At 42.6% G+C, this 13,127-nt stretch overlaps 1 protein-coding gene across 2 annotated transcripts in view; it reads right to left on the bottom strand.

Annotated features, from left to right (window-relative positions):
* LOC113090244 (methyl-CpG-binding domain protein 5-like) overlaps window positions 1-13,127 on the bottom strand; it is a 44,505-nt gene that overhangs the window by 11,737 nt on the left and 19,641 nt on the right. For both annotated transcript variants that reach the window (XM_026256204.1, XM_026256202.1), the window contains one exon: window positions 3,907-5,730. In XM_026256204.1, the coding sequence (XP_026111989.1) occupies window positions 3,907-5,730 (1,824 nt within the window). The remainder of the gene's footprint in view (window positions 1-3,906; window positions 5,731-13,127) is intronic.

Below are 13,127 nucleotides of genomic sequence, written 5' to 3'. Positions count from 1 at the left end.
AGCGCAGATGGAGGAAAACAAAACTAGAGGTATTTCGTATTGCTTGGCGTGAAAGTAACCTATCCTACAGAAAAGCATTAAAAACTGCTAGATCTGATTACTTTTCTTCTCTTTTAGAAGAAAACAAACATAACCCCAGGTATTTATTCAATACAGTGGCCAAATTTATGGAAAATGAAGAACAAGTGTTGACATTTCCCAAGAACAAGTAATGACTTTATGAACAACTTTACTTCTAAAATCGATACTATTAGAGATAAAATTGCAACCATTCAGCCGTCAGCTACAGTATCACATCAGACAGTGCACTATAGACCCCCTGAGGAACAGTTCCACTCATTCTCTACTATAGGAGAGGAAGAATTGTATAAACTTGTTAAATCATCTAAACCAACAACATGTATGTTAGACCCTATACCATCTAAACTCCTAAAAGAGGTGCTTCCAGAAGTCATAGGTCCTCTTCTGACTATTATTAATTCCTCATTGTCATAAGGATATGTCCCCAAAACCTTCAAACTTGCTCTTGTTAAGCTTCTCATCAAAAAAACCACAACTTGACCCCAAAGAACTAGTTAATTATAGACCAATCTCGAATCTCCCTTTTCTGTCCAAGATACTAGAAAAGGTGGTATCCTCACAATTATATTCCTTCTTAGAGAAAAATGGTATATGTGAGGATTTCCAGTCAGGATTTAGACCGTATCATAGTACTGAGACTGCTCTCCTTAGAGTTACAAATGATCTGCTCTTATCATCTGAGTCGGCTGGCTAATCAAGCACAGTAGTATCATGATCAGCAAACCACTTGGAAGTGGTTTTGGCACTGTGGGCAGGTGCTAAAGTCCTGCTGCAAAATAAAATCAGCATCTCCATAACGCTTGTCAGCAGATGTAAGCATAAAGTGCTCAAAAATCTCCTGGTAGATGGCTGCATGATTTTGGACTTGATAAACCACAATGGAGCAACACCAGCAGACATCATGGCACCCAAATCATCACTGACTTCATAAACTTCACACTGGACTTTGGATTCTGTGCCTCTCCAGTCTTCCTCCAGACTCCAGACCTTGAGTTCCAAATCAAATGCTAAATTTACTTTTATCTGAAAAGAGGACTGTGGACCACTGAGCAACAGTCCAGTTCTTTTTCTCCTTACCCCAGGTAAAATATTTCAGACGTTATTCTCTGGTTCAGGAGTGGCTTGGTTCTACGAATGTGACAGATTAGCCCCATTTCTGAAGACGTCTGAGTGTGGTGACTCTTGATGTGCTGACTCTGGCTTCAGTCCACACCTTGTGAAGCTCTCCCAAGTTCTTGAATCGGCTTTTCCTGACAATCTTCCCAAGGCTGTGGTCATCCCTGTTGCTTGTGCACCTTTTCCTACCACACTTTTTTCTTCCAGTCAACTTTCTGTGAATATATTTTGATACAGCACTCTGTGAACAGCCAGCCTTTTCAGCAATGACCTTCTGTGGCTTACCCTCCTTGCGGAGGGTGTTGATGATCATCTTATGGACAACAGTCAAGTAGGGCTGTCGCGATTTCTCTGACCAATTTTGCGATTTCGATTTTAAATCACGATTTTGACACACACAGACAAGCTTTACAGTCATATATCCATTCAGTATAAATTTGAAACGATTTCCAAAAGAAAACCATTTAGAACTTTATCAAAAAGTTGTAACATGTCTCTACAACAGACATAAGTCAAAATAATCACTAAGTACAGGCATGACAAAATGTCTAGACATGTATGACCAATGCATGGCACAAAAAAAACCCCGTCATTGGTCATAGAGCTCATTGTAGCGCTTCCTCACGTGTTGAAATCTGTGTGTTGCTCCAGGTTCACAAGTATATCTGCAGTGCGTATACAGTTGCAGAAGCAGCACAGAGAGCGCATTAATAGCGCAAAAGCATATTAATATAATGCGCATGGGTGAATCTCTCTGCTCGCATGCGGATTTCCTTTGCTGTTGCATAAAACCAGGCACATGCGCTCAGATACATGCTGCTTTCGCCCAGAGATAGTGCACATATTTAAAATGTGTCTATCCTCTCTCTCAATCTATATTTCAGTTTGTGTGCAATGAATCTAGAATATAAGAAAGTTTGTTTTAATGAAATAAAAAAAAAATAAAGACCTTGTCCATGATATTCTAATTCTTTGAGATGCATCTGTATTTACCATAAACAACCCTAAGCACTTCTTATGTGATCTGCTGTTTTGAATCGCTGCTCACTTAAAATGGTGCTGTGTTACGGCTCGCGGTCCAATGGATGACAGAGTGCGGATGCGTCCCAACTTTTGAATATAATCTATATAAGTATTTAAGGATAAAAGACTCAAGTCACTTTTAAAATTTTCATGAGTCCTCTAGTTTAGTCAAGTCTGGAGTAATTTCAGGTCAGGTCTGAGCCAAGTTACAATATTACAATATAATTATGTTTGAAATAAGGTGATGCAAACATCTTAGATAGCAGTGAAATTTCACAATTCTCAATACCAATACTTGGTCAGTCAATGTTTGCTATAACAAACAGATGCATCATGCCCATTCAAGCCAAGAGGCATGTGTCCCCTCAAACTTTTGAGCCAAGTGGATTTTGAATGCAGCTTCCAAAACTGCATTCACTGGCTGACGCTGAGTCAGAGACAGACACCTTTTTACAGCACTGTGCATTATTTCCTCTGTTGAGCTTATGAAACCAATCAGAGGCGTTCAGATGAGACATCGCTGAAACCCCAGTGTTTTGTTCTGTGTGTACTCGCTGACTAAATTCTGCTCTCTGGTGAATTCTCTCATCAGAAACAATAAAGTGCAAATGTGTACGAACATAAGAAAGATAATCATGTCACAGTATAAATAGCATCAGTGATTATAATGGGAGTTTATAAGAGTGCTAGAACTTCAAGTCAATGATAACGAAATCTGATAATGTAAATGTGCTTCACTCTCTTTCTGTGCAAAGCGTTATAATTAGTAACTTACAATGTTTTATTAAATTCCCCTAAAATACAAAGTCAGTCATATTAAAAATAGTTCATGATATTACGACACCCATATCTGGTACTTAATAAAAAGACAGGATTTATGCGTAGTTAATAGATAGCATTAATATTAGGCTAGTTTGCCCATCACCCATTATAGATTAACTAATAAATCTATAAAGTTGCAAAATGCATTCACTTACACATTTTTGAGAATCAAGATATTTCATAAAGAAATAATTCATCCAAAAATGAAAATTCTGTCATTAATTACTCATGTCGTTCCAAACCCATAAGACCCTATAAATGTGCTTGCTTCCGCTTCAAGTAAACAACACGTGCACATGGTGGGGCTGCTTACATCAAACACACACATGCGTGGAAGTAAGCTCATACGTCATGATATAGTCTCCACAATGGCGGCACGCATATGGGATGAGGAGGAGAAGAATTGCTGAATAAAGTTGCTATTTTTGGTTTTCTTTGTGCACAAAAACTATTCTTGTAGATTAGTAAAATTACGGTTGAACCTCTGATGTCTCATGGACTGTTTTACATGTCCTTGCTATGTGTCTGTGCCTTGATCATGTTAGGATCCTTGTGGTCTATGGAGGGTCAGAGAGCTCTCAGGTTTCAATAAAAATATCTTAATTTGTGCTCCGAAGGTGAACGAAGGTCTTACAGGTTTGGAAGGACATTAGGGAGAGTAATTAATGACAGAATGTAATTTTTTGGGTGAACTATTTCTTTAACATGTTTGGGAATATTTTTTTTATAAAAAAAGGAACATTTAAATAAATAATAAGCCTATTACAGTGTGTCACATGGCAAGCATGACAACCCCACTCTCTCAAAAATAATAAGTGCATGATGCCTCTGCAAACATCAGCACAAGCTGGAGACTCTCCTCACCTGCGTTGGTCGTGGAGTCAGTGCCCCCAGCGGGCAGCATGCAGTTGAGGTTTGGTGGGACGCGCGGCTGAAAGTGAGAGTTTGAGTGTCCCATCACATGGTTTCCAAGAAGAACTTGTCCACTTTGGTTCACAGGCCCGCAGTTTCTCATCGGCGTGGCCTGAATCTGGTTGATCCCGGTGGGATACTGTGCTACAGACTCCACTCCAGGGCCGTGCAGACGGTGCTGGATCTGTGCACTCGGAGCCTCGCACAAGCTTCGGCCCCGGGGTCCATGTGAGCTGTGGTTGCTCAGAGACTGCAGCAGCTGAGCCATTGACGTGTTGGAGGGCAGCCGAGCAGTTTTTCTCATCTGCTCGACCGAGGGGCGTGGTGTCCTCATAAACAAAGCGCTGTCGTGGTTTGCATTGGGAGGAAGTTTGCGCTTGCGTTGAGGGTCACGCTGCTGCGCCATCAGCTTGTCCCGAAGTGCAGCGCGTCCACTCTGGCTCTCACCACCGGCCGCAATCATTGCAGGGTTGGGTGGCAGCATGGGATTTAGAGAATTGTGGCATTCGATGGCCCTGTCGACATCAGATGTCCCCGCACTTGCCCCACCACTCCCCAGCTTGTTTTGATTTGCTAGCTGTGCTTTGGCGGCCGCTGAGAGGAGGCTGCTGGCGGGGAAAGAGGCAGCGTTGTGTTGGTTAAGGATCTGGTTCAGTGGCATTCCCAAGAGGCCTGGGTGCTCTTTCTGTGGGGCATTGCCCGGGGCCGGCAGATACATAGAGTTGTGCTGAGCACTCATCCCGGCCAGCAGCTGGCTGGGCACGTCTTTGTACTGGTGGAGAGTGTCCGGTTTGCCACACGGGCTGGAGGGCAGAGTGGGACGGGGCGAGCTCATGGAGGGCCTGGGTGAGCGTGGCGGGACCTTCATACTGCCACAGGGGGGAATGGCGAAGCCACCTTGCTCCGAGGAGGTGGAGGAGGAGCGGGAGCGCTGTGGAGATGCCTCCATGCGGCCCAAGGCCAGCCCGGACATGTGTATGGGAGAGGTGACCGGCGACGGGGAGATGGAGGCGGTGTGCTGTGTCCTCTGCATGTGACCCACTGGCCCCGGCTTCACCGAGGGTAGAGGCAGGTTACTTGGCAGTGGGACAATGGCGGGGGGGATGTTTACATTCATCATTGGTACCTGAGAGTGGGCATTGGGCTGGAAAGTGGAAGGGTTGGGTTTACTGGGAATGGGATCCAGGATGCCCAGAGGATCCTTCTCGGAGCTCAGCTGTTTGCTCTGCAGGGTGCAAGCGGGAGCAGACGGGGCCTTATGTGGAAACACGGTCCTGCTGGAGTCCATGCCCGGCAGGTAGCTGCACAGGGGCTTCTTCATGATGGGGCTCCTGTTGGGAACCGGAGGGGACAGAGGCATGTTAGTCCTTCCAGCCATGATGCACGATGACTGGGCAGCAGGTGAGCCGTGAATCATGACTCCAGGAGAAGACAGAGGGATGCGGCTGCTGCTGTGCATGGCCCCAGGACTGCTAGTCCCCTTGAAGCCGCAGGGGGTGTTGCGCACAAACCCATCAGGGCTGCCGAGAGCGTCTGTTCGCGGGGACACAGAGTCGTCGCCGAAGGCTTCTGAGGGAGGGCTCAGCATGCCTCCGTGCCTCTGCCTAGAGAATGCAGAGAAAACCTCCGGCTGTTGCGGGCCACACGGATCCGGAGAGAAGTGCCGCTGCCCCGCCGCCATCATCGCCTTGAACGGGTTCTTACATTCGGGCTGGCCCTCGTGGGTTTTACTCCTTATTGCTCTAGGCTGTGTGATAGGGGTCACGGACGTCACGCCTACAGAAAGAAAAAGAGCTGCTGTCAATCATTTCCATTGCTCATTCGGTGATGGCTTTCTTAACAAGGGTATATAAGTCCCTGAGAGTTTATGCTAAAACTGCCTTGGGTTCCTGAGATATTCACTGGCTACATTTATTGCCATAGAAAAGGATGCTGTGGTATTTGTTTTATTTATCAGTAGGTTAGCATGACTTCATCTATGTCATAGGAACCCCTGCTGCAATGCACAGTATAATGATCGAAGTGGATCAGACACATGAGTATTTGTTGTTTAACAAATAGTGGACAATACCCCTCTCCAACATACAAAACATGTGGTCAAGAAAACCAGGCCTATGGTTACCATGGTAACAGACACATATCAAGAGAAGATTGTTTTATAACTATTTCTCTAAATTCACTCTGAAACAGACAAATGAACCCTGTACTGTCCTGTCCATCTAATCTCCCTCTAGATATAACAACTTGAGAAATGTAGGGACATGTCAAGTCACCTTTATTTATATAGTGCTTTAAACAAAATACATTGCGTCAAACTGAACTGAACAACATTCATTTGGTAAACAGTGTGTCAATAATGCAAAATGATAGTTAAAGGCAGTTCATCATTAAATTCAGTGATGTCATCTCTGTTCAGTTAAATAGTGTCTGTGCATTTATTTGCAATGAAGTCAACGATATCACTGTAGATGAAGTGACCCCAACTAAGCAAGCCAGAGGCGACAGCGGCAAGGAACCGAAACTCCATCGGTGACAGAATGGAGAAAAAAACCTTGGGAGAAACCAGGCTCAGTTGTGGTCAGTTCTCCTCTGACCAGACGAAACCAGTAGTTCAATTCCAGGCTGCAGCAAAGTCAGATTGTGCAGAAGAATCATCTGTTTCCTGTGGTCTTGTCCTGGTGCTCCTCTGAGACAAGGTCTTTACAGGGGATCTGTATCTGGGCTCTAGTTGTCCTGGTCTCCGCTGTCTTTCAGGGATGTAGAGGTCCTTTCTAGGTGCTGATCCACCATCTGGTCTGGATACGTACTGGATCCGGGTGACTGCAGTGACCCTCTGATCTGGATACAGACTGGATCTGGTGGCTACGGTGACCTCGGAATAAGAGAGAAACAGACTAATATTAGCGTAGATGCCATTCTTCTAATGATGTAGCAAGTACATCGGGTGTTATGTGAAGTGTTCCCGGTTCCGGTTTACCTAATTAATGCAGCCTAAAAATACTTTAACGTATTTGGATATTAAAAGCATATTAGTATGTTATTTGTAAGCCAGGTTAAAGAGATGGGTCTTTAATCTAGATTTAAACTGCAAGAGTGTGTCTGCCTCCCGAACAATGTTAGGTAGGTTATTCCAGAGTTTAGGCACCAAATAGGAAAAGGATCTGCCGCCCGCAGTTGATAAGAAATATAGAGCTGAGTATCATCAGCATTACAGTGAAAGCTAACACCATGTTTCCTGATGATATCTCCCAAGGATAACATATAAAGCGTAAAGAGTAGCGGCCCTGGTACTGAGCCTTGAGGTACTCCATACTGCACTTGTGATCGATATGATACAACTTCATTCAATGCTACGAACTGATGGCAGTCATGGAAGTACGATTTAAACCATGCTAATGCACTTCCACTGATGCCAACAAAGTGTTCAAGTCTATGCAAAAGAATGTTGTGGTCAACTGTGTCAAACGCAGCACTAAGATCCAATAAAACTAAGCTGCAACTAACGACTATTTTTTCTGTCGACTAATCTAACAATTATTTTTTCGATTATTTTTATTACAATAAATAATCAAATTTTTTAATTAGCTAATGAATCCTTTGGATAACTTTACCAAAAAAAATATAAGTACAACTTCTAATATTATATTTCAACCATTATTCATTTTCAACTTATGTGGTTGAAGTTTTTACAGTATAAAATAAATAAGAGGCAAAGAAAATTATTTTACTATGGTAAATATGAGCTTATGATAGCATTTATAATTAAACCACAGTAGCCATAAATTTACAGTTGTCTGAGACGTCATGAAATGTTCTTTAGCATCACAAACCATAAAATGTAGTCAGGGTTCTGCTATGGTTTAGTATGGTTTCCAGAGATTTGGAGCTGATTCGGGGTGGCTCGGTGGTTTGTGACTGTTGTCTCGCGGCGCGCTGTCTTTTAAGGGTTAGGGTTAGGGTCACGACTATTGCGCGCTCAAGTTCGTTATTTCCAATGTAGGGTTAGGGTTAGGGTCATAATGGAAGTGACGCGCTCGTGGCGCGCTCGCGACGCGCTCGTTTTTTCCAGGCGCGTCCGCACCGCATCGAGTTAAAAACATCTCAACTTTTCAGAATGCCGCAAGCGCAAGAATATCAGACCTGAACCAGGAAGTTGGTCACCAGATCACACGGTAACCAGTTAAACCGTAACACCGGAGAGCGCCAATATGTTTTCCTCTGAGGTGTTCGCGCATTGCAGTTGTGCTGCCGTGGTTCACCATATCGGTTTTACAAAGGGAACAAAGGGCCATTTTATTTGTCCTCTGTTTAAAGTATTCCCATATTTTGATAACAATGGTCTCTGTTTTTGTGATAGAATGCAACTTTCTCCATTCCCAGTATGCCATTACGCAAGATGTAAACAGTGTGACGCGTCGACGCATTTCACGCACGTCGACGTATTTTTGTAGTCGACCTAATCGATGACATCGACGCGTTGTTGCAGCACTAATAGAGAGATACACAGACGATCAGATGATAAGAGTGGGTCATTTGTAACTCTAAGGAGAGCAGTCTCAGTACTATGATACGGTCTTAATCCTGACTGGAAAACCTCACAGATACCATTTTTCTCTATGAAGGAATATAATGGTGAGGATACCACTTTTTCTAGTATCTTGGACAGAAAAGGGAGATTCGAGATTGGTCTATAATTAACTAGTTCTTTGGGGTCAAGTTGTGTTTTTTTGATGAGAGGCTTAATTACAGCCAGTTTGAAGGTTTTGGGGACATATCCTAATGAAAATGAGGAATTAATAATAGTCAGAAGAGGATCTTTGACTTCTGGAAGCACCTCTTTTAGGAGCTTAGATGGTATAGGGTCTAACATACATGTTGTTGGTTTAGATGATTTAACAAGTTTATACAATTCTTCCTCTCCTATAGTAGAGAATGAGTGGAACTGTTCCTCAGGGAGTCTATAGTGCACTGTCTGATGTGATACTGTAGCTGACGGATGAATGGTTGGCATTTTATCTCTAATAGTATGGATTTTAGAAGTAAAGTAGTTTTTAAAGTCATTACTGCTGTGGTGTTGGGAAATATCAACACTTGTTGAGGCTTTATTTTTCGTTAATTTAGCCACTGTATTGAATAAATACCTGGGGTTATTTTTGTTCTCTTCTAGAAAAGAAGAAAAGTAATCGGATCTAGCTGTTTTTAATGCTTTTCTGTAGGATAGGTTACTTTCCCGCCAAGCAATACGAAATACCTCTAGTTTTGTTTTCCTCCAGCTGCGCTCCATTTTTCGGGCTGCTCTCTTTAGGGTGAGAGTATGCTCATTATACCATGGTGTCAAACTGTTTTCCTTAACCTTCCTTAAGCGTAAAGGAGCAACTGTATTTAAAGTGCTAGAAAAGAGAGAGTCCATAGTTTCTGTTACATCATCAAGTTCTTCTGAGTTTTTGGGTATGCTAAGGAATTTGGATACATCAGGAAGATAACTTTACAATTTTGGCCATATGAAGTTTGCACAAAACTAAATAATGATCTGAGATATCATCACTTGGCTGCATAATTTCAACACTATCAACATCAATTTCATGTGACAGTATTAAATCTAGAGTATGATTTCAACAATGAGTAGGTCCTGAAATGTGTTGTCTAACCCCAATAGAGTTCAGAATGTCTATAAATGCTGATCCCAATGCATCTTTTTCATTATCAACATGGATATTAAAATCACCAACTATTAAAACTTTATCTGCAGCCAGAACTAACTCGGATGTAAAATCACCAAACTCTTTAATAAAGTCTGTATGGTGCCCTGGTGGCCTGTATACAGTAGCCAGTACAAACATAACAGGGGATTTATCGTTAACATTGGTTTCTCTGAATAATGTTATATGAAGCACCATTACTTCAAACGAGTTATACTTGAAGCCTGCCCTCTGAGAAATCCTGAAAACGTTATTATAAATTGAAGCAACACCTCCCCCTTTGCCTTTTAAACGCGGCTCATGTTTATAACAGTAATCTTGGGGGGTGGACTCATTTAAAATAATGTAATCATCAGGTTTTAGCCAGGTTTCTGTCAAACAGAGCACATCTATATTATGATCAGTTATCATATTATTTACAAAAAGTGTTTTCGTAGAAATGGATCTGATATTCAATAAGCCAAGCTTTATTATTTGTTTATCCATATTGCATTTGTTTTTTATTTGTTGAACCTCAATTAAATTGTTAATCTTAACTTGGTTTAGACGTTTTTTGTATTTTCTAGTTCGGGGAACAGACACAGTCTCTATAGTGTGATATCTAGGTGAAAGAGTCTCTATGTGCTGAGAATTAACTGACCTCTGTGACGGGAGGCAGCTAGCAGACGGTCGGTTTAGCCAGTCTGTCTGCTTCCTGACCTGGGCCCCAGTTAGTCAAGTATAAACACTAAGATTATTTGCCATATTTCTAGAGAGAAGAGCAGCACCACCCCAGGAGGGATGAATACCATCTCTTTTAAACAGGTCAGGTCTGCCCCAAAAGCTCGTACAATTGTCTATGAAACCTATGTTATTCTGTGGGCACCACTTAGACATCCAGCCATTGAGTGATGACAATCTGCTCTGCATCTCGTCACCACGGCAAGCAGGGAGGGGACCAGAGCATATTACAGTGTCTGACATCGTGCTTGCACTTTTTAAAGTTAAAGTTAAAGTCGAACATCATTAGCACCGGCATGAATAACAATCTTACTGTATTTATGTTTAGCATTAGCCAGCACTTTTAAATTTGCCAAGATGTCAGGCGCTGGCTCCCGGTAAACATTTGACTATGGTGGCTGGTGTCTCTATATTCACGTTCCGTACAATAGAATCACCAATAACTAGAGCACTTTCATCAGGTTTCTCAGTGGGTGCATCACTGAGGGGGGAGAACCTGTTTAATGTTTGGATCGGAACAGAAGAGCGGTGTTTTGACCCATGACTAAGCTGCCTCACCGTCACCCAGTTGCCCTGCTGCAGGGGCTCTGCTGGAACCGGACAATGTACAGGAATCCCTGAGCTAGACGCATCCAAAGCCGTATCTAGAGCCCTAACATTCTTACTATCCTCAATTTTAAGTTTGGATGAGTGTCTCTAATTCTGAAATCTTCTCTGTCAGCCTAACTGTTTCCCTGCATTTATCACATGTGAATCCCTCATCAGCGACAGAGATAGATAAACTGTACATGTGGCAAGAGGTGCAAATAACAATAGCAGGAGAAGCCATTACTCACCGTGCTTGATGAAATATTCTTACTGCGGTTGTTTGATAAACTTGTGAAAAACATGTACCTAATTTCCCCCATATCACTATTTTTTGCTTATGTATTGAAACAAACTCTTTCAAATGAACATTTTAGAATGCATATTATTGTTAACAGAGGTCAGCGGTATGCCATGTCTGGTCTCTTTCAGCTGCATTTTTAATGGTCTAAAATGTTCATTTATATTATATGTTGATACCTATGGAAGGTATTAGTGTTACCAGAATCTTTAATAGTTTTTTCATCGACATCCAATCAAAGACCATAAGCAAAACATATGCCTAAGGACAAAGGGTTGTAAACTTTCCCTCCAAAGTTACCATTTTTCATTGGCTCATTCAAGTCCTGAGGGTGTGACATTTGGCACTTTTCCATTACCAGCTTGACTGAGCTCAACTCAACTCGGCTCGCTTTTCACTCTACTTTACCTTGCAGATAGTACCTCCACAATAGTAAATGGTAAATGGTAAATGGACTGCATTTATATAGCGCTTTCAACAGACCACATGGCCATCCAAAGCGCTTTACAATTTGCCTCACATTCACCCATTCACACACACATTCACACACCGACGGCGGTGTCTGCCATACAAGGCGCCATCCAGCTCGTCGGGAGCAGCTGGGGTTAGGTGTCTTGCTCAAGGACACCTCGACACTTGGTCAGGTGGAGCCGGGGATTGAACCACCAACCTTCCGGTTTGTAGACAACCTACATGAACCACTGAGCCACTGCCGCCCACCTGGTCGTCATAGCAACGACGCAGGAAACTGCCTTGGCGTAATCTTCTACATGACACACACCTGCTAGGCACACACACAGGACAATGGAGAAATCGAGTGTATGCTGTTTTTGATCCTCGGGATGTGGCTGTTTCTCACAACAATAAGACAAAGTTGTTTCTGGAGAGGCTGAGGGCAGCAGAACGAAACACTGCTGTGGGGTTATTCAGGATACTCTGTCTGGAGCGTGCAATGAATATAGACGATTCTCTCTGACCAATCAGCAGTCTGCCGTGTTCTCACGTCACATTTTAGTATCACCTCAGCTCACTTAGAACCTTACGTGATACGAAAAAAAGTACCTGGAAGCAGGTATAGGTACAACGTTTACACAGTGTAAAACCAAACAAAGGCAAGTCGAGGTGAGTCAAGTTAAGGCGAGCTGGTACTGTGTAGTGGAAAAGCGCCAACTGTCACCCTTTATAGATCACGGATCATCAGATCAGATAGGGTTTTGAGATCCAGAAACTCCAGGGCAAGATGCAGAGCTAAGAGTCCTCAAGAAAACAATCTAAGCTTGTGCCAGGCTTTCAGTATAGTCTTTCCACTTCAAGATCCTCTGACTCAAACTCGTTCGTTTTCATCAACCAACTTCAGCAAAGATCAACTTAAAGGGTTGGTACACCCAAAAATGAAAATTGTCATTAATAACTCACCCTCATGTCGTTCTAAACCAGTAAGACCAGTGTTTATCTTCTGAACACAGTTTAAGATATTTTAGATTTAGTCCGAGAGCTCTCAGTGCCTCCATTGAAGCTGTGTGTACGGTATACTGTCCATGTCCAGAAAGGTAAGAAAAACATCATCAAAGTAGTCCATGTGACATCAGAGGGTCCGTTAGAATATTTTGAAGCATCGAAAAAACATTTTGGTCCAAAAGACGCAAAAACTATGAATTTATTCAACATTGTCTTCTCTTCCGTGTCTGTGGTGAGAGAGTTCAAATCAAAGCAGTATATCCGGTTCATGAACGAATCATTCGATGTAACCGGATCTTCTTGAACCAGTTCACCAAATAGAACTGAATCGTTTTAAACTGTTCTCATCTCTAATACGCATTAATCCACAAATGGCTTAAGCTGTTCACTTGTTTAATGTGGCTGACACT

This window comes from Carassius auratus, chromosome 6, assembly GCF_003368295.1.
Source record: "Carassius auratus strain Wakin chromosome 6, ASM336829v1, whole genome shotgun sequence".
In the NCBI taxonomy this organism is placed as follows: domain Eukaryota; kingdom Metazoa; phylum Chordata; class Actinopteri; order Cypriniformes; family Cyprinidae; genus Carassius; species Carassius auratus.
This window is presented reverse-complemented; position numbering and strand designations above follow the sequence as displayed.